Consider the following 24,786-nt stretch of genomic DNA (forward strand, 5'->3'; position numbering starts at 1 on the left):
AAGACTGAGGGAAATAGAGAAGGGAGGATAGTATATACTGTCCCAAAGTTTTGTTTTCAGTCTCCACCTGCTGGTCATGATTAGATATATACCCATTCGTAAAGTTAACCTCTACTGGTCTGGAGAGTGCTAAAGAAATAGCAATTTTTCCACTCACAGAGTACAAACTAATTATCCATTAAGCCAGTTATTTATGTTTATTCGGTACTTGATATACTGCCTTAGCCGGCAAGCGGGCCAAAGTGGTTTACACTAAAAAGAAAAGATGGCATAAGTAAAGGAACACCAACTTGTTGTATACAGGAAATAACCTCTCATTGATGAACACAATCAAAGTGCAGTCACTAGGCCCCAGACTAGACCACCTGCCACACATCATACTCCAAATGCCATTCCAAAAAAAGTGAGTCTTGAGAAAAACTTAACTTCTTATATGATTATTCTGATAAAGCCTGGTAGACTGTTCCAAAACTTAGGAGGCTAGATGATGAGTATACGAATTGAAAAATATTAGTCCAATAAAATGGTATTATCTTAATTTCCATTTTTGATTTATTCCCTCTCCTTTTGGCCCCCTTTTATGAAGCTGCACTAGGCTTTGTTTATCACCTGCCGTGGTCCGACATCGTGCTGTAATACATCTCCGCTCTAGCGACCCTGGAAATCAGGCGCCTATCAATTCAGATATAATCGAGACAGGCATACCCTTTATGAGCACGCAAGTAAAAAGTGAAGTCAGTGTCGTAAGGATGGAGGGTACGCCATGCATCCACCAGAGCCAAGTGTTGAGAGAGAAAACCCACCCCATGAGTATCATGGTCATGGGTCCTGGCTCTGGAGGGGTTTTCAGTCCACCCCAGGATTTACACTAATATTAAAATATCAGGTGATACTCAGGGTAGCCAGAGATGTGAGCAAGAAGAGCAGAAAAAAACTTGGTGTTGCCCAACAGCTCCCAATTTGCAGATAAGCTCTCCAATAGCTCAGAGATATTTTTTTTTTTCTCTCTCTCTGAGCACGTGCAGTGCCCGAGCCCCACTGGACATGTCCGAGCACTACCCATTTCCACCTGTTTCCCCCTAATCCCCAGGATGTTCCTAGCTGTGGCCGGGTTGGCCGTACGGGGAGGCAGGTGGGTTGTGTGGCTGACTATTCTGCTGTCCATGGAGAACCTACGTTACAGATAAGTAACTACACTTTCTCTTAGGACAAGCAGGATGAGTCAGCCACACATGGGTGACTCCCTAGCCGAGGGATGTACCGAATGGATCTGCGCCTTAGTGCTCTGTGCATCCCTCGCCTGGCTGTGGAGGCCAAACCGGGCAGGGTAATCAGGCAAAGCAGGTGAAGTTGTGCAAAAAAAGGTTTTTGATAAAGTGCGGTGTTAACTGGGCAATAATACTCACAGAACAGTGAAACTGGTCAATAACAATCAATGAATAGTGAGAAACCAACTGGCCAACAGTGACAATTCGTACTTGCATGTGACAATTCATACTTGCATATTCAACATTCAGTCTAGACAGGTAGTACTGGAAGACCTACTTAATATCTATAACACCCTACTTGGTCAATGTTTATCAAGGCTGTATTAGTAGTTGCTGTCCCTCCCGGGAGGGAAGGGCCACTTGCAAGACTGTTCAGCCGAATGCATTTGGGGCATGGAATGCTATGTCGAGGTGTGTATAGATTACACAGCAACAATTTGAGACCCCAAAGTTCCCCCAAAACGATGATGCAGCGTCCCTCCTTATCCTGAATTTGTTTGTGCAATTGAAAAGGTAAACTTTTGCTTAACAAAATAGCTACCCCCGCTGTCGACTCCCAAATGTAGAGGAGAATACCTTCCCCACCCAGCTACGTTTAAGTTTAGCATGTTCTACCTGCAAGAGATGAGTCTCCTGTAAGTAAAAGACAAAAACAAAAGGAATTGACCCCAAAATATCCACAAAGAAGAAAATCCAGAGAAACCAAAAAAAACTGTGGAGTGACGATGTTCCTAAATGGACTTTATTTGAAAATGTCAAAGTTCCAAAGGTACACTGAAATCATCCACATAAAATAATTTCATCCACATAAAAATAAATCCACATAAAAGCCTTAAAGGACCTAGTCCGCTAGGCACCCCCCCCAGACAGACCCCCAGTCAACTTCCAGAAGAACATACTCTAGCCCTCCCTAGCCCTACCCCCATTTCCTGATCCCACCCCGTGCTCCCCGCACACAATCCCTTATCCAGCCAATCCAGAAGAAATCCCCTCCCCCACCCTCTCACTCCCACACCCGAACCATATCTACATAACAGCAGTGCACATATATTGAAAAGAAACAGAAAAACTATGGCAAATGCAATCCCTAGCCCGCTGGAAAAGTCCTCTCAGTGGCAGGGAATAAGGAGCTAGGACAAGGCATTTGAAAGATTAGCAGCACCATCTTCAAAGTCCCCCCCCCCTCTTGTGCCTCCAGAGGCCCCGCGGCGTGGATCCATAGGGATAGGTGAGGGAAGATGCAGGCAACTAAAAGGGGTCTGGTCCATTCAGAGCCCCCTCGCAGGACCTTAAAGTACAAGCACCTCTCCCAAGGAAAACAATGTCAGACACCAGAGCCCGGCACCCCCCGGCAGTCCCTAATCAGTCCATAGGAAGGACTCCAGGGGTCAGCCAAAATGCAGCAATGGAGAAATCAGGCAGGCAGGTGACTCACATACTCCAGGGCTTCTTCCACTGTCGTAAGGGTCTTCAACTTCCCATTCCTTCAGACCCTCAGTTTTGCCGGGAAAACAAGAGCAAATTGGACCCCCTTCTTGTGTAATTCCGTGCAAAAGGGTGACATTAATTTGCGTTGCACTGCCACACACACAGAATAATCATTAAATAGAAGCACTCATCCCCCCTCGTATTCCAAGGCTCCAGATTTTCGAAAGACTCGGAGGATGGCCTCCTTCTCTCTCCAGCTGTTGTATCGGGCTATGGCTGTGCGCACTTGCTTACCATCCTGCTTCAGGCCAATGCGATGGTCTCTCTCACAGTCAAAGTGCATGCCGGAATCAGAGAGTCTTTCTGGCAGCCAAGTGCTGAAGATCCAGTAGAGGTCTCCATCCTTGACGGACTTGGGCAGGCCAAGAAGCCAAAGATTATTACGCCAGCTTCGGTTTTCATATTCTTCCAGCCAGTCCTGCATTTCTGCGCTCTGTTTTTTCAGTGTGGACACCTGCGGCTCCAGGGCCGAACACGTGTTCTCCTGGTCCAAGTCGTGGCACTTCACCTCGCTGATCTGCTGGTTCTGTGCATCAAATTTTTCGTTGACCTCCTCCACTGTAGATTGAAGCTTATTCAGGCGGTCCGCCAAGGTTGCTGACACCGACCTGGTGATCTCTTGAATCCATTCTCCCGCTGAGATGGTAAAAGACGAAGATTCCACCACCATCTTGATCGTGGGAGACTGGAGGTTAACCCGGTGTGGTTTAGCTGCTCTAATGGGCATACCCGTGTCGTCTCCGCATCCCAAATGAAGCTGAGTAGGGCGGGAGAACTATACCCTACACTCTGATGCATGCAAGGATCAGGAAGCAGGAGAATAGCAGGTATAGATCGTTGATATTGCTGGGATCAGATCAGAGCTCTCCTCTCCTACATCCGTTTAGGTTGGCTGCATCATGTGACCCCTCTGAGGGTGCACTTCTGAAGGGACGAGCAAGCACCAATGGTGAGGGTCGGTTAACGATATGGCCCGAGCACAATGACCAAACTTTTTGAAACCCGGTGACGGGTGAGACATGGACGGGAAGACAGCTGTTGACAAATCGAACTCTATGGCGAAAAAAGTTCATAAGGCCCAAAAGGGCCAGAGCCCGCAAAGGAAAACAATAAAAGAAGAAAAAGACTGTTTCTGCTATAAGTTGAGTTTTTTTTTAAGAGAGAATAACAAAAAGAAATTATGACAAAAATGTCACAAACTGCAAGAGTGGGAAGGCAAGTGAAGAAAAAATTACTTCAACAGAAGCTGAAGCACGTCTTACTAGCTCCACGGAAACTAGAAAACTGAGAGACTGCGCGCCCTACGTCAGGCAGGAAGGCACTTGCACATGCGCGGTTTGGGCTATCGTGAACTTTCTAAGATCTTAAAGTGGCGATGCACTTTTAAAGTGGTCGGGGACGTCACCCATACGTGAGAATATGCTGCCTGCTTGTCCTGGGATAATATTTTTTTACTCAGAGAATAGATGAGCTCTGGAATGTACTGCCAGAGGTTGTGGTAAGAGCAGATAGCGTAACTGGTTTTAAGAAAGATTTGGACAATTTCCTGGAGGAAAAGTCCATAGTCTATTATTGAGAAAGACATGGAAAGCCACTGCTTGCCCTGGACTGGTAGCATGGAATGTTGCTACTCTTTGGGCTTTTACCAGGCACTAGTGACCTGGATTGGCCACCGTGAGAATGGGCTACTGGGCTTGATGGACCATTGGTCTGACCCTGGTCTACATTTCCGGTGCCTATCTTTCCCATTTGCATGGTTCTGAAACCGGCGTACATGCCACCAATATTGGCGCTGGTTGCAGAATTTGGGCAATAATAAATATCAGCACCTATTTGATAAAATTACTCTGAGTGAACCTGTGCTAATTGCACAACTGAGTCTGTGTCCATTCTCTGCCTTTAGCTCACCCATTTCTTTTTTAAAATTTTTATAGGATTTACAATAATTAACCAAGAATTAACTCTTGTACAGAAAAAAAAGGATAATAGTCTATATCAAATTAAAACAAGGATACATACATTTACATGAGAAATGAGAAAGATCAATTATCCTTCTAAAGTCCACAAAAACAGAAGCAGGATCTAAGAATAAAGTAAAGCAGATTATTCCTCTATCAGGTAATTATTAAAAGCAAACAAAGTTGACTAGAATACTGGAAAAGTGACCAAATTATAAACTATTTTCTAGTTATTACTCCCCTCAAGACATCTAGAAGATATAAAAGCTGTCAATTGTACGGGTTCAAAAAACACATATTTAACAGAACCAAGGTTAACTAAGCATTCACATGGGTATTTAAGAAAAAAAGTTCCACCAATCGAAATGACTCCTGGTTTTAAAAGTAAAAATTGCTTTCTACATTTCTGGGTTTCACGAGAAACATCTGGAAATATTTGTATGCTGAGACCTAGGAAATCTTTAATTCTATTTTTGAAAAAAAAACTTCAAAATCCATATCTTATCTGACGGTTGAGCTAATTCACTGTCAGATTTCTCCAAAATGTCTGTAACATTTAATTTTTCTTCCTCTTGCTCTGGCTGTTGGAGTTTAGTTGGTAGGTAATATACTTGTGTACAGGGCGGTACTAATTCTTCTGCTATCCCCAGTATTTCTAAGAAATATCTCTTTAATATCTCCCTAGGTGATGAGGTATGCAGTTTCGGAAAATTTATAAATCGCAAATTGTTATTACGGGAGTTATTCTCTAGTGTCTCAGATTTTCTTCTTAGGTAAATGTTATCTCTAATTAATGTGTCTTGAACACGATGGATATCTACCAGGTCTTTATCCAATTTATCTGTTTGGGTTTTAAAGGAAGTCATTTCGTTTCAATTCTCTTATTTCTTCATTGTGTTCTTTTATTTTAAGATCCAATGCCTGTGTTTGCAGTATTAAAGATTTCCCTAGTGTTATCATTAAATCCCAAAGGGAATCTCGTGTCACTTCGGGTGGCTTCAACATAGTAAAGGATTGTAAAGGCGTAGCCACTATTTGCTCACCCGCAGATCCCACAGCTTGCTGCTCTCCTGCTTGAGGTTGATCAACTTCCTCCAGTGATAGTTGCTCAGGAATCTTCAGGCTCACTTCCGTAAGGGATGGGACCAAGTCCATGCTCACCATGCTAGAACTTTCAGCCTCCTGGAACAGAGATGGGGCTTCTCTCGTCGCATCCTGACCCCGAGGTGAGCTGGAACACTGGGGCTGTAGAGGCGGAGCTCTAAGGTCAGGGCTTAAAGTTGTATCCAGCCCAGGGAGATCCATACCGGCTCTGCTTACCGCCGGCGGCTCCAGCGGGCGAGGCTCTGACATCAATGGCTCATTCTGAAGGCATCTCAGGTATGCATCGATTGTAGCGAGAGAGGGGGGTCCCAGAGCGCTGTGAGGCCGCAGCAGCGCACTTGCCTCTCCTCTTCGGCATTTTTAGGCAATTTGCTCACAATGGAGCACCGGAATATCAAAGAAATTAGCTTTAAGACGCGAAAGTTCCAGGGCGTCTACACAGCTCTAGTCAACTGCAGCCATCTTGGATCATGCCAGCTCATCCATTTCTTATCCTATAATATGGCACAGGGTTAGCACAGAAATAACAAAATCCACCAAAAGAATTCCACAGGACAAGCAGGGAGGCAGGTACAAAGGTCATTGGTGAGGCCCCACTTGGAGTATTATGTTCAGTTTTGGAGACCGTATCTGGCGAAAGACGTAAGAAGACTTGAGGCGGTCCAGAGGAGGGCGACGAAAATGATAGGAGGCTTGCGCCAGAAGACATATGAGGAGAGACTGGAAGCCCTGAATATGTATACCCTAGAGGAAAGGAGAGACAGGGGAGATATGATTCAGACGTTCAAATACTTGAAGGGTATTAACGTAGAACAAAATTTTTTCCAGAGAAAGGAAAATGGCAAAACCAGAGGACATAATTTGAGGTTGAGGGGTGGTAGATTCAGGGGCAATGTTAGGAAATTCTACTTTATGGAGAGGGTAGTGGATGCCTGGAATGCGCTCCCGAGAGAGGTGGTGGAGAGTAAAACTGTGACTGAGTTCAAAGAAGCGTGGGATGAACACAGAAGATTTAGAATCAGAAAATAATATTAAATATTGAACTAGGCCAGTTACTGGGCAGACTTGCACGGTCTGTGTCTGTGCATGGCCGTTTGGAGGAGGATGGGCAGGGGAGGGCTTCAATGGCTGGGAGGGTGTAGATGGGCTGGAGTAAGTCTTAACAGAGATTTTGGCAGTTGGAACCCAAGCACAGTACCGGGAAAAGCTTTGGATTCTCGCCCAGAAATAGCTAAGAAGAAAAAAAAAAAAAATTTAAATTGAATCAGGTTGGGCAGACTGGATGGACCATTCGGGTCTTTATCTACCGTCATCTATTATGTTACTATGTTACTATGTTATGTTAACAACTGTGAAGCCGATGATCTTGATCCAAACTTTATTCAGAAGATTTGAATGTACAGGGTGCAGTCCAAAAAAACATACAAAAATACACAGTAGATCAGTTGTGGTATAGACCTGACACGGTCCGTGTTTTGGTCAGAAAGATCTTCTTCCAGGGTCTGGAGCACTTTGTACCACAAAGGATGATATGCTGATAAGCAAAACAGAATACTGTGTATGGCTGAGCATATCATCCTTTGTGGTCCCTGTACATTCAAATCTTATGAATAAAGTTTGGATCCAGATCATTGGTTCCACAGTTGTTTCCTTTACAGGGTTAGCACATACACTCATGTCAGCATAGTAACAGTTATTGTGCTTGTGTGCTAACATTATGTGCTAATTGCTTAGCATAGTTTAGTGAACTGGCCCCTTTGAATTTCACTTTTTACAAATTTTTCATTTCTGTTCTCTGCATTTTGCTGCACAAGGTATACATTAAAAAATAAGTTAATGTGTATTCCAGCACCACCTGATAAGTACATAAGAACATAAGAAGAACATAAGAAGTTGCCCCCGCTGAGTCAGACCAGAGGTCCATCTTGCTCAGCGGTCTGCTCCCACGGCGGCCCATCAGGCCTAGTGCCTGAACAGTGATCCCTGATTAATTTTATAACTTACCTCTAATCCCATCCCTATAATCTACCTCTACTCTTATCTGTACACCTCAATCCCTTTGTCTTCCAAGTACCCATCCAAAGCTTCTTTGAACCTCTGTAGCGTGCTCCTGTTTATCACATCCTCTGGTAGCGCGTTCCATGTATCCACCACCCTCTGTGTGAAAAAGAACTTCCTAGTGTTTGTTCTAAACTTCTCCCCTTTTAATTTCTCTGAGTGCCCCCTTGTACTTGTTGATCCCCTTAATTTGAAAATCTGTCCCTGTCTATTTTTTCTATGCCCTTCATGATCTTGAAGGTTTCTATCATGTCTCCTCTAAGTCTCCGCTTTTCCAGGGAGAAAAGCCCTAGCCTTTTCAGTCTGTCCGTATATGAGAGGTCCTCCATGCCCTTTATTAGCTTAGTTGCTCTTCTTTGGACTCTCTCAAGTACCTCAATGTCCTTCTTGAGGTACGGCGACCAGAATTGAACACAGTACTCCAGGTGCGGGCGCACCATAGCACGATACAGTGGCAGGATGACTTCCTTCTTCCTGGTCGTGATACCCTTCTTAATGATACCCAACATTTTGTTTGCTTTCCTTGAGGCTGTTGCACACTGCGCTGACGCCTTCAATGTTGTGTCTACCATCACTCCCAGGTCTCTTTCAAGGTCGCTCACCCCTAGCGCTGATCCCCCCATTTTGTAAATGAACATCGGGGGTTTTTTCTCTATATGTATGATATATATTATATCTATTTCTTTTTACCTTATTTTATTTTATTTATTTTGCTTAGCTTTACTTTTAATTAATTTTATTTAATTAGTTTCTTTTTATTACTTTATTATCTTGGCATGTACATTTTTGTTTTTCAATAGTTTTAAATATTGAGAGCTCTATATATTCTTGTTAGGATGTTTTGTATCTCATTTCCGCTATCTTTATTTTCTTATAATATTTACTAATTTTGCTTGTCTTTGGTACTTTAGTTAGATTGTGAGCCTTCGGGACAGTAAGGGAATTTCAAAGTACCCATTCCTTATTTAATTCATCTTAACATCTTTTCTCTTTGTTTCTTCTCCTCTTTTCAAATGCTCTTGTAAATCTTTCTCCTCTTTCCTCCTATATTTAAGATTTGTAAACCGTGTCGAGCTCCACTTTTGTGGAGATGATGCAGTATATAAACTTAAGGCTTAAATTAAATTAAATTTGCACTTCCCTATGTTGAAACTCATTTGCCATTTTTTGGCCCATTCTTCCAGTGTTGTCAGATCTTTTTGGAGATCTTCGCAGTCCTCCATGTTATTTACCTTGCGATATAGTTTGGTGTCATCCGTAAATTTAATAACCTCACATTTTGTTCCTGCCTCCAGGTCGTTAATGAATATGTTGAAAAGTAGCGGTCCCAGCACCGACCCCTGTGGAACTCCACTCGTGACCCATTGCCAGTCTGAGTAATGGCCCTTTACTCCAACCCTCTGTTTCCTGTCCGCCAACCAGTTTTTGATCCATCGGTGGACCTCCCCTTGCACCCCGTGGTTCCATAGCTTCCTTAGTAGTCTTTCAAGTAGAAATATATTTAATTAGTCAAAAACATTTGTATTCTACCAATCGCAGCTCTAGATGGATAGTAAAACCAATAAACATAAGAAATAATAATAAAAACATAAAATCTTAAAAACAGTCCCCCAATACAACAATCAATTGCGAACATTTGCTAATAATGTACTTAGGGCCTATTTTATCAAGCTGTTCTAGAGGTTTTTAGTGCGAGCTGGCGTGGTAAATGCTCTGATGCTCATAGAATTCCTATGAGCTTTGTAGTACTTTGTAGCCTCACTGGCCCCTGCTAAAAATCTCTAGTGCAAAATGAGTGGGGGAGGGGTTAACAAGAAAAAAGTGTAAGTATGTATTATCTCAATATTCAAAAGGTGTCAAGGTGTGCTATCATGAACAAAATACTCAATGAAGAAATGTAAATGAGGGGGGGCGGGCGCTTCCCAATTTGTTCTGATATTATAGGGCGGCGCAGTTGAGACTATTGTTGGATTGGGATATAGCCGAACAAAAACGTGTTAGTTCAATTGGAACAGCAACTAATGGGTAACCGGGTTTTACGATCCTTAATTTGGTCTTCTTTATCAGAACGGGTGGTTTTTAGAACTTTGAGCAATCCTATTTTGAATCATCTCTTGAGGATTTGGTGTGAGACGCGGAAGAGATGGGGAGCAGGGATGGTGCCTTCACTCTTGGGGGCGTTGTGTGATGAACCTTTCTTCCCGGTGGGTAGGGAGAGCTCGGTTTTTTTGCGCTGGGAGCGTCTAGGGCTTCGGACATTTTCGGATGTCCTCCATAAGGGGATTTTGGTATCCTTTGAGGCCTTTCAGCGGAGTAATGCTTTACCTCAGGGGGATTTTTTGGCCTACTCCCAAACCCGCCATTTTATTCAATCGCAGGGCTGGTCTGGGGAATCGATCAAGTCAATGGCTCCCTTAGAACACCTGTGGCTTACACTTCGTAGTCTGCCCAAAACCCATTTCAGTTCTCTATCAATATTTTCGGGGCTCGGTTACCTTTCATCCTAAATATAAAGACCTTTGGGAACGGGACTTGGGGTGTTCTTTTTCGGAGAGGGAATGGAACCAACTTTGTCTTGAGGTGGGTAAGGCCTCCTCTTGTGTTCTTATACAGGAGAACGCCTACAAGGTGTTTACCAGGTGGTATTATACACCAGCTAGGTTACATAAAATGTTTCCGGGGTCTTCTGCAATGTGTTGGAGGTGTGGGGGAGCTGTGGGCACATTTTTGCATATATGGTGGGATTGCCTTCCTTTACAAATTTTTTGGAAACGTATTGTTGGTTGTTTATCCCAATTGTTACAATTTGTCCTCCCGTTGGTACCAACGGAATGTTTATTGGGCTTACATAATGTGTGTGAACATGCTTGGCAAACTAAACTCCGCCGTTGGGGTCTGGCTGCGGCTAAATGTTTAATTCAGGGGTGTCCAATGTCGGTCCTCAAGGGCCGCAATCCAGTCGGGTTTTCAGGATTTCCCCAATGAATATGCATGAGATCTATTAGCATACAATGAAAGCAGTGCATGCAAATAGACCTCATGAATATTCATTGGGGAAATCCTGAAAATCCGACTGGACTGCGGCCCTCGAGGACCGACATTGGACACCCCTGGTTTAATTGCTAATCACTGGAAAAGATCTGAGGCGCCTGCTATGTTAGAATGGTCTCTGAAATTTCATCAAATGTGTACCATGGAACTTTCCATTGCCAAACGGCATGGGCACTATTTTTCATCTATTCGAACTTGGACTGTTATTATGGACAAGATTGATACTTTGGTTTAAGTTTACTGGGGCTGGGGGAATTGGGGGGATTGTTGCTGTGGGGATAACTGCCTGAAGGAACAACAGGGAGTTGTCCACTTTGGATATTTCAGTTTATTTGGGAGGGGTGGGGGGATTTGCGATTCAATGCAGGGGATATCTATTTGTCAATGATGTTTTCTTCTTGCTTTAATGTGATTTCTGATTCTGCTGTTTTCTGTTTTGTTACATACTATGGGGTGATTGAGCTTTGACATCCACATTTTGCTTGTATAACATAAAACTTTTAATAAAGATTTTCAAGTTAAAAAAAAGAAATGTAAATGAGGGTTATTCACCGTAACGTGCTCATAATCTTGACCGAGTTCATGGGAAGCAGCCACAACTTCCCTCTCTGAGATCCACTGCTCCAGGTCTTCCATGTCACGCTTCAGCTGGCAAAGACACTGGCTCTCCTCCAACTTAGCTCGGCGCTCTTCTGCCAGGTCCTTCAGACTGGCATACAGCTTATCCACTTGTCCCTGGCGCAATGTGATTCGATCACTGTATGTGGCAGATCATGAAGTCATCAGTGCACAGACCTAATCCCAGCAACCATAAATAAATTTGGCACAACTTTCAACCCATCCGGACTTTTCAACACTCTAGTACAGTGTCTCGTAATCTTTTTTGAGCCAGGGCACACTAAACCTAGTGTCCATGGCTCAAGACAACTGGAAATGCACGGCGTCGCCATGATGACATCATGCACATGCGTGACATCATCAAGTTGATGGCAGCGCATGCGCAAAGGCCCTTCAAATTGGCCTTGTGCTGGCAGTTGGGGTTGCCCGCAAGGAAAAGGGCTGGAGAGAAGGAGAGGTGCTGGCGCCGGTTGATTGCCTACAGGACGTGCCTCTCTTCGCAAGAGGCATGGCCTATAGCCAGTGAGCCAGTGCCAGCTTCTCTCCTCCTCCCCAGTGTGCCACGGCACAACTGAAATCTCAGGAGGCACACTGGTGATAGTGATGGGCACATGCGCAGAATAAACGCACACAACAAAACCAAATTGAGCTGCCAAAGTCAAGTAACCTTCCCAACACCCCCCCCAACAACAGGAGAGATGCCCAACTCTCTCCTGCTGCCAAGCAACGTACCCACAACACCCCCCCCGGCAGGAGAGATGCCCACTCTCTCCCACTGACATCAAATGACCCCCCACCTGACCCCCCCCCCTGGCAGCGGGAAAGATGCCCACTCTCTCCCACTGCCACGCAATCCCGCCGAGCCTCCGATGACTCCCCCTTACCTGACTTAGGTGGCTGGCCGGAGGGATGCCTACTCCCTCCATCCAGCAGGCCTGCCTCTTCAAAATGGCAGGCTTTCCCCTCCTCAGTACATCCTGGGAGGCACCAAGGAGGTGCCTGAGGCTCTGATTGGCCCAGGTTGTTTAAGGCCCCTCCTACGAGGTGTGTCAGGAGGCTGAAGGGCGTCGGTGTCTCTCTCATTGCTGGGTGGGGGTGGGGTTGTCAGGTGGGGAGTCATTTGACTTCAGCAGCAGGAAGGATTGGTTTTTGAGATCATAATTTCCACAGTTCTGTTTTGCTTTTATTTATAATATAGTAAACCCTCAGAGTGAGATAGGGGATTGGTTTTGATATACTGCCTTTCTGTGGTTACAAAGTAATTTATATATTATATATAGGTACTTATTTTGTACCAAGAGTAAAGTAGGGTTAAGTGACTTGTCTACAGTCACAAAGAGCGGCAATGGCAATTTATTTATTTTAATATTTCTTGCCTGCCTAACACCTAGGCGGATTACTGTAATACATACACAATTTATTCATAGGACAGAACACAATAACAATTCTTCACATTTCCAAATAAAATATATCTTCTTTATATAGAGAACTTATCAACAAAGCAACAATTCATCCCTCCCTCCCTCCTTAATAAATTATGAGCAGTTCTTTTAAGCTCTCCACATTTCTTGGCCATAAATACCCTAGTTTAGCAACAAAACTCCTTCACAAATAGATTAGTCTTGAGCAGTTGCCTAATTGTTACAAATTCTTACATAACTGCACTTGTCCTGGTAGTACATTCTATAATCTGGCTCTTCCTATCGAGAAAGATACCTGATTTGTAGACACATGGAGTGGCATTTTCACAAAAAACATCTAAATCCAAGATTAGGTTCTAACGTTTGCTGTTCTTCTTTCTTGTAAATCCACACTTTATTCCAGGACTAGTGGATTAATTCTGTCTACCCGCCAGGACTTTGTAGGAAGCCTCATATTCCAGAGACTTAAGCTCACCTCAGCACTGCCCCCCCAGGAATCAATTAGTCATAAAACAGCCAGGAACATCTTTAGAGGACAAAAACAAGAGAGACTGAAACATTCCCTAATAAATAAGTCTAATTTGCTCATATCAAGAAATACAAAACAGCAAAACTTAAACATAATTGGACCAGGTCATTAAACATTAGAAACCTAAACGACAAGAAAAAGTGCTATAAGGAGACACAACCTGCACTGTCCAAAAGGGGCGCCTGAACAAGGAACCCCCCAAAACTGAGTGCTAAACCCTTTCTGAAGGCACTCTTATAAAGTCAGAAAACAGAAATCCAGCTTTCCAGAACTTGGAAAGGCAGACAATCAGCAAATCAGCAAAGCATAGGGTAGGTTCCTAGAATAAAGTATGGATTTACAAGAAAGATGATTAGTAAAGGTTAGAACCTGATCTTTCATTCTTGTACAATCCCACTTTATTCTGGGACTAGTGGGACGTAACAAAACAGAGAATGTGCTTGGCTGCCACATCAATCCTATAAAACTAAGGGAATGTATGCAAAGAGGACCAGATAACAGACCTACAAATCTCTTCGAAAGAAATTGCCGACGACTTTGCCCAAGAGGACAAGAGACCTCTGGTAGAATGAACCCTCACTCCAAGGGGGGGGGACTTCATTCTGGCTACAACGTAAGCAGCAGAAAGGACCATGCGGATCCATCTGGAAATGGTGGCCCTGGAAGCCAACCTGCCAGAACAAAAAGATGGTGAGAAAGACGAAAATCGTTCATAACTTCCAGCTACCACAACAAGAGCTTGTGCACATCCAAGGACCGCAACACCCAGTCCTGCTCCCTTGAGCTGGAGGAAGCAAAAACAGGCCGCTGGACTTCCTGATTCACATGGAAAGCAGAAACCGCTGTCAGAAGAAAAGAAGGAACAGTGTGTAGCATCACATTGGAATCCTTAATACTCAGAAAGAGATCCAAAGTTCTGAAACTCTGCAGGTGGAGGAACAGACCACCAAAAATACAGTTTAGAATGTAAGATCCATTTGGTATGCCTGCTCCAGAGGCTCATAAGGTGGACAAGCCTGAGAGCAGAGAACCAGGTGGAGATTCCAAGTCAGATATGGAAAGTACAGTGGAGGCTGAAACCTCAGAGTGCTCCACAGAAAAACAGAAGAGCTGCTAAGGAGCCTCTCAGAGAACAAGGGCCCATATAAGAAAAACTGGAAATCTGCACAAGGATAGAAGCCACCACTAGGCCTGTCATCAGGCCAGCATGCAGAAACTCCAGGATACGAGAAAGCGATGGAACAATTAGGTCTACCTGTCTCAGGATGCACCACGCCTGATAACAACTGCAAGCCTTTGAATAGGCAGCCACTGTGGATGTCATGTTGCTGCAAAGTAATAGGGCAGCCACTGCCAAAGAATACACCCAGCCAGTTAAGGCCGCGCTCTCAATAGCCAGACTGTAAGACCAAAGTGGTTTGGATCCTGCAGCTCAATTGGGCCCTGTGTGAGTAGGTGAAGGTGACAAGGGAGCTGGAGCCCCTGATCCTGCTGGAACTGAACTAGGTCGGCATACCATGAGCGTCTCGACCAATCGGGGTGACAAGGAACACAGGACCTCTGTGGGCCGCTATCTGGTGCAACAGACGCCCTATCATGAACCACGGAGAGAAGACATATAGTTTCAAGTTTCGAGTTTATTTAAAATTTCTTATACCGCCTAATCAAACCTTCAAGGTGGTGTACAAAAATACCAAAACAGTGTACCAAATAGAGTCAGAGTGTAGTCAAAGACAAATTGGGGAAAAAGACAAATTTTTTTTAAAAGACGTTGATGAACGGGAATGAAGGGGAAGAGAGGTAGAACTACAATTGATAGAAAGAGAAACAACATTTAAGGAAAAGAACAAAAGGAAGGGAGACTGGAGTTAAAAACCTTTCCAATCTGGTTTGTCCTTAAAAGGGCAGTTTAAGTAACAAAGACATCAAGGAATAAAAATGTCTTTAACTTTGTCTTAAAATTGGCAAGACTTGTTATTTCGCGTAAGTGATTTGGAATACTATTCCAAAGTAAGGGGGCACTAAAGGAAAAAAATGTAGCCCTCATTGTACTGATATATTTCAACGAGGGAATAGTTAAAAGGTTGTGAGCTGTGGATCTTAAAGCCCTAGATTGATTATATGGAATAAGTAAGTTGTTAATAAATTCAGATTGATCATTTGCTCTGGTTTTAAAAGTAAGTAAAAGGATTTTGTAAGTGATCCTATGTTCTATTGGAAGCCAATGAGATTTCTGTAAGAGGGGAGTGACATGATCACACTTTTTTGCATTGAATATGATTTTTACTGCAGTGTTTTGTACTATTTGAAGTCTTCTTATTTCCTTTTTTGTAATGCCTTTGAGGAGGGCGTTACAGTAGTCTAAGCATGAAATGACGAGTGAATGGATTAAAATGTTCAGAGAAGAGGGCTCTAACAATTTTGCTAAAGCTTTAATCATATGTAATCGGTGGAAACAACATTGAACAATTGAACTAATATGTAAGTGATAAGAAAATTTACTATCAAATGTAACTCCCAACAATTTAAGAGAGGATACCACTTTGATAGGTAGATTTTTAAGTATTAGCGGGGATTGAAGAGAAAGGCCATTTTTAACTGGAGACCTTCCCATGGCCAGGGCTGAACCAGAGTGTCCAGGCCTGCACTACCGGTCTCATGACATCAACTAAAGAACCGAACAGCTTTCTGGTTGGCCTTAGTTGCCAAAAGGTTGAACGTTGGATACCCCCATTGTACTGCCATGCAATCAAACGCCCTAGGAAATAGGATCCAGAGTACAGACTCAGACAACTGAGAAAATCAGCCTGAACGATGTCCACTCTGACCACGTGTGCTGCCGATAGCACCACTAGGTGTCTCTCTGCCCATAGGAAGAGAAGCTGAGTATCTACGCTCAAGGAGGGACTTCAGGTCCCCCTGCCAGATGACATAAGCCCTCACCGTGGCAATGTCGATGATGGCTTGATGACAGAGACGACCTGAGAAGTGGAGGAGAGCCAGATGAAGCACCCAAAGTTCCAGACGATTGAGTGACCACATACGCTCCAAGGAAGCCCTCTGGCCTTGAACAGGGATGGTCCTATACCCCACCCCCCTGCCTTTCTCACACCCATCATCAGAAGCACCCACTCCGAAATCCAGAGGGGAAGACCCCTGGAGAGCGAGAGAGTGCAGCCACCAGGCAAGATCATTTCTTGCTACTGACGTCCAGGGCAGAGGTGTATGTAATGGGTCTCATTGCGGACGTCAACATGAAATCAGGGCATCCTGCGGCAGACACAAATGGGCTCTGGCCCAAGGGACCATATCATTCGTTACCACCATGGTCCCCAGAACCAGTACTGCCAGGCTGTTGGGACTGGAGTGGCCCTGAAGTCCCTAAGACCTAGTCATAGGGTCTCCTGACAGGACACGGGTAGTTAGTGCTGGCCTGTGAGAAAGTGAACTCCCTTGTATTCCAAAGTCTGAGTCGGCTCGAGGTGACTCTTCGTGAAGTTGATCACCCCACTCAGGCGCTGCAGCAACTGCACAACCTGATGAACAGCCTGAAGCCCCTCAGACTCCAAGGGGACCCTGATGAACCAGTCATCCAGAGATGGGTGAAACAAAATACCCAGGGTGTGGGAGGAAGTGATGTCCGCTTGCCGAAAGGCAGCTTTGCTTTCAGTTCCCAAAGCACCCTCATCAAAATTCGTCTAATCTCCCCTTTGAAAGTGCTTTTTTTTTAACCTGGCATCTTTAGCTAGTGATTGCTTGCTACTATTAGTAAATCTTGAAATTCGATGTACAAAGAAGTAGACAAAGCCCCGGTGTGATCATGGTCGTTGGAATAATTTGAGGTTTCGAGGTGTCCCTGAAGGCGGTGCCGAGGAAGATGTTTCTACCATCGTGCAAACTATTTGCCGCACTTTGCTCAAGCTCGAGGAGGACCTGACTACTTTGTCTTTTTTTTGAATCCTGGTCAGGGTGCCTACTAGTGCTGCCCGATTCGTGATTCGAATTGATTCTCCGATTCACTTTTGGTGAATTGATTCGAATCGGTTTATTATTAAAGAAAATAGGACTTACCGATTCGTTGGCCCTGTTGCTACCGCAGCTTTTGCCTGGCTGGGAAGGAGAGAGCCTTGCTGTCCCGATCTGCACCAGAGACTCGTTCGGGCTTCCCCTCTGCCACCAGAGTCCTTGCTTCTGATATAACTTCTGGTTTTGCAAAACCGGAAGTTACATCGAAGCAAGGACTCCGGTGGCAGAGGGGAAGCCTGAACGGATCTCTGGTGCAGATCGGGGCAGCACGGCTCTCTCCTTCCCGCAAGCAAGGCTTTCTCCTCAGTTCCCTGGCCAGGCAAAAGCGGCGGTAGCGAATTCAATTCATTATCCTGCTGCTACTCTGGGCGTCTTTTCTCCATTCGGCTGCCCAAGCGGAAACAGGAAATTTTCACTTAGGGCAGGCCGCAGTGGAGAGAAGACGCTAGGAGTAGTGGCAGGAGTGGATCGCTACCGCTACCGGCAGACCTCTTCTGGACTCTTTTTGGGAAAGGTGCGGGGGTGTGGTGGTGGTGGGGTCTTAGGAGTGCCATAAAAAAATTAAAAAAGGTAGATGGAGGGAGAGGTGAGATGGGGAGTTGGTGGACTGGAGGAGAGATGGGGAGAAGATAGATGGGAGAAATGAACTTGGTGGAGGGGGGAGATGGACTTGGGGGAGACCATGGAAAGGGGAGATGGGGGAAGGATAGAAGAAATAAGGATCTAAAAAGAGGAGAGGGAGATAGATAGTGGACAATGGGATTTAGGGAGGAAAGGAACAAAAAGGGAGAGAAGTTGGACACAAGGGATCGTGTGGAGGGGAGGATAGAGATACTGGATAGGAGGGTAGTTGGGAAGAGAAAGGAAGAGATGGTGGACCCTGGGGTGATGGGAAAGGAGAGAGAGATGAAGGATGAAAGGGTAATTCAGAAAAGGTGGATCTGTGGATGGAGATGAAAAAAAGGAAAGATACCAGACCTCCAGGGGAGGGAAGGGAAACGGAAGGGGAGGACAGAGACAGAAGATAGATGGTTAGCATGGAGAAAAAAGAAAGGAGACCCTGGCAAGCAAGATATCAGAAGACAACCGGAGCCTGGGACTGATAAGATTTGAATAATGAGCAGACAACAAAAGGTAGAAAAAATAATTTTATTTTCTATTTTATGGTGTTAGACAACGAATGTGAGCTAGGATTTAAGAGAGAGAGGAAAAGTGTTTTTTGTTTGTTTATTTTGTTTACACCACAGCGCCAGGAGAGGGCAAAGTGGGTGAAGAGGCTATAAAATAAACCCACCAGGATATTTTAAAAAAAACATCCACTTGGGCAGGAAAATCGAATCGAATTGAAAAATCGATTCAATAGGCTGAATCGAATCAAATTTTTTTTATCCTGAATCGTGCAACACTAGTGCCTACCCTGAGAAGCTTAGCCAGCAAGTGGGACTAGGGTTATACCTATATATACTGACCTCTCTGGATGTCCACTTGATACCATGTCCCGGCTGGCATTTGCCAATTGATGGATGGTCTGTGCATAATCTCCCAGTTCCTGCTCCATCACCAGATGCTTTTTCAGCATAGCCTGAGCATTCAGCTCATCCTAGAAAAACAAGAGGGGTGGTAGAAAAGGTTAACTATGCAAACTAGAGCCCAAAATACAGGATCAAATGGGTGGCCATCAATTTGGAGCTGACCAGCAGATTTCAACAGCCGCTAGCTTTATGACCACTTACTTCCCTGATACTTCTGAAAGAAGCTCAGACAAGGGCAAAACTATCTGGAAGCTATAGGGTGGATATTTCTCAAAGCCATTTATGTGAGTCAAAAACACTAGAAGCCGTGATCCGCAAACAGAGAAACAGCAGACACAACAAAGCAGAGCAGCAGGTAGAGAAGCACAATTTATTACACACAAAATATCCGACGTGGCCACGTTTTGCCCCAGCAGGCTGCATGAGGGTTTGGCTGTCAAATCACACATAAAATTACAAATTAGCATATCAAATCAATACGATGATACAAAACCAAAATTCAAATCAAAATCCTCAAGCACAGATTAAAGCGCACACCAAATTAAAAAAAACACATTCAAAGAAAGTTGAACCCATAAACCTATGCTTCACGACACAGAATTAAAGAACATAGAGCCAAGCATATAAGTGACATTATAGATAGTACTAGTTTTGTAACACTAACACGTCCATAGAATATAATGGACATGTTAGCGTTTAGTGCACGCTAATATTTAGTGTGCGCTATATTGGCTACCGCGCCTTTGTAAAAGGACCCCAGAATACTGAATATAATACGATGCACGGTTCCAAGCAACAGGTGGCATCAATTTGAGCATTTCTAGTAGAAGCATGCACATATCTGTTTCAGTGAACTACTTCAAGTTTCAAGTTTTAATAGGTTTTTTGATTAATCACTTAATCATACTTCTAAGCGATGTACAGTCTAAAATTACATTTATTGGGTAACGATACAGTAAATAAAACAAAACTTGAAAAGTACAGAATTACAATCAATTTAACATACTCATAACATTAGGTAAGGAGGTATGAAATACAAATCTTTAAAGTAAAGATTTAACATTTAAGGGAAAATACAGAAGGTTAACAAAATAACAAAATATAACAAGATTTATTTTATTGGGTTTGTAGAATATTAAAATTAGTTTTCAAAGGCATCCTTGAAAAGAAATGTTTTTAATTTACTTTTAAATTTTCCGAATTCCTGTTCTTCCCTTAAAAATATAGGAAGGGCATTCCAAGTCTGTGGTGCAGTAACTGAAAAAATGAATTGTCGTCTTGTATTTATAATTTTCAACGAAGGAATAGTCAATAGGTTTTGTTCATTAGATCTTAAAATTCTCTTTACAGCATAAGGAATTAATAATTTAAATAAGAAAGCGGGAGTCTTATTAAAGAGGGTTTTGAAGGTAATTATACAAAGTTTATACGTAATTCTGTGAATAACTGGAAGCCAGTGTGCATTTTTAAGAAGAGGTGTTACATGGTCAAACTTTCTAGATTTTGTTATAAGCTTAATTGAAACATTTTGTATAATTTGAAGACGTTTTATTTCATGTAACGCAATTCCTTTGAAAAGAGAATTGCAATAGTCGATTTTAGAAATCACCAAAGAGTGAATGAGAATGTTAAGTGATTTGGGACATAAAAATGTAGAAATCAATCGAATTTTACGTAATCTATAAAAGGTAGTTTTCATAATACTACTAATATGATCGTGAAAATTTAGTTTATTATCAAAAATCACCCCTAAGATTTTAATATTATTTTAACTAATTGCAGGGGTACATTTTGAATAGAAATTGGAGTAGCAAGAGGAAAACTATCTTTCCATGGAAAAAGCATAACATTAGTTTTTTTTATGTTAAGAGCCAATCTGTTTGTATCCAGCCAGTGATAAATTTGGTCAAGTTTTTCATTAATAGCTAATATTTCAGTAGTGTCATTATTGTTTAATGGATGCAGTAGCTGGATATCATCAGCATAGGCATAAACTTGAAAGCCTACAGATTGGCATAAAGTCATTAGTGGTGCAAGAAAGAAATTGAAAAGTAAAGGCCCCTTGAGGGACCCCATGTGCAATCTGTGTAAGTTTAGAAGAAGATTCATTGAAAAGAACAGTAGAAGTGCGATCAGTGAAATATGATGTAAACCAAGAAAGAACTTGATCTGTAACACCAATAGATTGAAGTCTGCCGAGAAGAAGTTGATGATCAATTGTGTCAAATGCTGCTGAAAGGTCAATGGAAATTAACAGCACCGATTGATGATGGTCTAAAAAATATTGGATGGAAGTAGTCATGCCAATTAGTGAATGTTCAGTACTATGGTGTTGTCTAAAGCCAGTTTGGCTGTAACACATTAGTTTTTTCTACGAACTCTGAAATTTGGTTGAAAACAACTTTTTCTGTTAATATTAGATATAGGTCTATAGTTGGATGGAAAGGAAAGACGGAAAAAATTTCAGTCAAATGGCAAAGTATAAAGTGAAGAGCAAAATACAATTTAAAACAGTAGATGGCATCTTAAGAAAAGGAGTGACATTATTGTAGGGCATTACCCATACGAGTCTCAAACGCTGATGTGCTTTATCCTACCATGCCCATCATATAATATTCTACCATACCAAGTCCCCCTTCAATGGTATAATGTATATCCTCCACTGCTATGCATGGTCCCACTATACTCTGTCTGACCATGCTATGTTTTGTCATATAATGTTTTGCCACAATTTGTCATACTGTCACCATTTCTGTCATAATATACTATTTTTTTTTTTAATTAGGATTTTATATACCGCCTATCAAGGTTATCTAAGCGGTTTTACAATCAGGTACTCAGGCATTTTCCCTCTCTGTCCCGGTGGGTTCACAGTCTATCTAATGTACCTGGGACTATGGAGGATTAAGTGACTTGCCCAGGGTCACAAGGAGCAGCACGGGGTTTGAACCCACAACCCCAGGGTGCTGAGGCTGTAGCTTCAACCACTGCGCCACACACATTCATTGTATCTACCACACTATGTCTTCCAAACTATCAGGCTCTTTTTCAAAAAAGATAGATGTCCAAAAGACAGTATAAACCAGCACGCGGACATCTTATTAGTTAAAATGTCCAAGTGGCCATTCTCAAAACAGACTTTCCATACGTCTTTCTGGTCTATTTCTCTCCAGTGCGTCTAAATCTTAAGAGAGCGTGTTAGAGGCCTGATTTTGGTGGGCTTAGGACAGGCTTAGGACTTGGATGTCCTATAGGGATAATCAAACTTTTAACAAAAAAAAAATTCAGGACACCATTTAGACGTTTGGGGCTAGACCTGTTTTAAAAATTAATAAGGATCAAAAAGGTGCCCAACTGACCAGTAGAGGGATTAAGGCAGTGGTCTCAAACACGCGGCCCGGGGGCCACATGCGGCCCGCCAGGTACTATTTTGAGGCCCTAGGTATGTTTATCATAATCGCAAAAGTAAAATAAAACAATTTCTTGATCATATGTCTCTTTAGCTATAAATGACAATATTATTATTAAGACTTAGCCAAAAGGAAAGATTTATAAACTATGAAGAGTTTTACCTCATGCAAAATTGTCATTTCTTTAATAAGACATTAACTATTTTTTCTGCGGCCCTCCAAGTACCTACACATCCAAAACGTGGCCCTGCAAAGGGTTTGAGTTTGAGACCACTGGATTAAGGCATATCCCCCCACCCAAAGCTGTAAAAAAACAAACACCCAGTACCCTAGCCTGTTTCATGAAGGGGTATTGAAAAGTTCTCAGCCCAAGCAACCAATTTCCTAAATTCTGAGTATTAATTTGTCACTGTAGATGCAAACAGTGTTATCTTATTTTGTTAAGTGCCAATTTGCAGAAACAAAATTCTATGTTTTGACATTGTTTCAGATCATTGATTGAACAATATCCACATCATTTCTTCTTGGTAGGGCTGAGAATTTTCAGCACTCCCTCCTACAGCTTCAGATGGTCACACAGACATCTGAGCTTAGCAGAGCAGAGGGGCACTTTAAGGCAGTGTTTCTCAACACGCGGTACGTGTATCGTTAAGGCTATACAAGCCACTTGGGGGTACGCGGCACTGAACTCCGCCGAGATTATTGCCTGTCCACCCGCCAAACCCTTCACCTGAGATCCCTCCTTCCTGCCCTCCACCTGCCCATCGAAGCCACAACCGGTGATTTGTCCTTCCTGCCCTCCACCTGCCTGCCGAAGCTGCCGGCGGGGATCCCTCCTTCCTGTCCACCACCCGCCCAAGCCACTGCTGAGGATTTCTCCTTCCTGCCATCCACCCGCCTGCCGAAGCCACTGCCAGGATTCCTACTTCCTGTTCTCTACATGCCCACTGAAGCCACAACCAGGGAAGTCCTGAATATGTATACCCTAGAGGAAAGGAGGGACAGGGGAGAAATGATTCAGACATTCAAATACTTGAAGGGTATTAATGTAGAATAAAATCTTTTCCAGAGAAAGGAAAATGGTAAAACCAGAGGACTTAATTTGAGGTTGAGGGGTGGTAGATTCAAGAGCAATGTTAAGAAATTCTACTTTACAGTGGATGTCTGGAATGCGCTCCCAAGAGGGGTGGTGGAGAGGAAAATGGTGACTGAGTTCAAAGAAACGTGGGATGAACACAGAGGATCTAGAATCAGAAAATAATATTAAATATTGAATTAAGGCCAGTACTGGGCAGACTTGCACGGTCTGTGTCTGTATATGGTCATTTGGGGAGGATGGGCTGGAGAGGGCTTCAATGGCTGGGAGGGTTTAGATGGGATGGAGTGGATTTTGGCGGAGATTTCATCGGTTGGAGCCCAAGCACAGTATCGGATAGAGCTTTGTATTCTTGCCCAGAAATAGCTAAGAAGAAAAAATTAAAAAAATTTAAATTGAATCAGGTTGGGCAGACTGGATGAACCATTCGGATCTTTATCTGCCGTCATCTACTATGTTCGTCATTCCTGCCATCCACTCGCCCTCCAAAGCCACTGCCAGGATCCTTTCTTCCTGCCCGCCGAAGCCGCCACCAGGGATTCCTCCTTCCTTACCTCCACCTGCCCGCCGAAGACGCTGCCAAGGATCCCTCCTTCCTACCCGCCCCGCTCCACCGAAACATGTCAGAGCTGAAGTCAAAGGAAAGCCTTCCAGGTCAGGTCTTAGTCTAAGTCAAAACGTATAAGTTCTGACTGGACAACCTTGTTAAAGTTTTGGTTATACTTGCGGTACGACTAAGTCTAGGTTGGCCCACCTCCCGCCCTTTCCCCTCCTCTAAGTACAGACATACTTTTAATTTTGAAAATCCGGGTAACTCCATGAAATGGAAAGTATACAGTACATACACTTTTTACCAATGTAGGCAACTCCAAAGTTTCCCTCATAAGGGACAGTTTTCAAAACTATACTTTGATGCTAAATCCATGAGTACTTTTACCTTCAAGCTATGCACTAATTTAATTGTATTTTTCCTTTGTAATTTGTCTAAAGAAAAAAAATCCTTGTAAACTTTCACTAAAAAACAATGCAAACCTCTGTTGCCTCATCAAAGCCACCCTGAACCTGCCTACTCTTCCCATAGGTAGAAGTATGTACCTTATTGATCCTCATGCATACTCGTTCCTGCATATAGGGTTTGTTCATGGTTCTTGTTCTTCTTGGCCCTTTCATCTGTTTCCATTTTCCAGACTTTCACATTAAAATCCTATGCCAAGTTCTAAAATCCAC

The 24,786-nt window shown here is 43.2% G+C and overlaps 1 protein-coding gene across 4 annotated transcripts in view; it reads right to left on the reverse strand.

Annotated features, from left to right (window-relative positions):
- The window catches only part of SPTBN2 (spectrin beta, non-erythrocytic 2), a 293,681-nt gene that overhangs the window by 101,296 nt on the left and 167,599 nt on the right, over window positions 1-24,786 (reverse strand). For all 4 annotated transcript variants that reach the window (XR_004540403.1, XM_033955666.1, XM_033955664.1 and 1 more), the window contains 2 exons: window positions 18,991-19,121; window positions 11,480-11,684 (listed from right to left, as the gene is read on the reverse strand). Coding sequence is in view for 3 of the 4 variants with exons in the window: in XM_033955666.1 (XP_033811557.1) it covers window positions 11,480-11,684; window positions 18,991-19,121 (336 nt within the window). In the remaining variant the exon portion in view is untranslated. The remainder of the gene's footprint in view (window positions 1-11,479; window positions 11,685-18,990; window positions 19,122-24,786) is intronic.

This window comes from Geotrypetes seraphini, chromosome 8, assembly GCF_902459505.1.
Source record: "Geotrypetes seraphini chromosome 8, aGeoSer1.1, whole genome shotgun sequence".
NCBI lineage: Eukaryota > Metazoa > Chordata > Amphibia > Gymnophiona > Dermophiidae > Geotrypetes > Geotrypetes seraphini.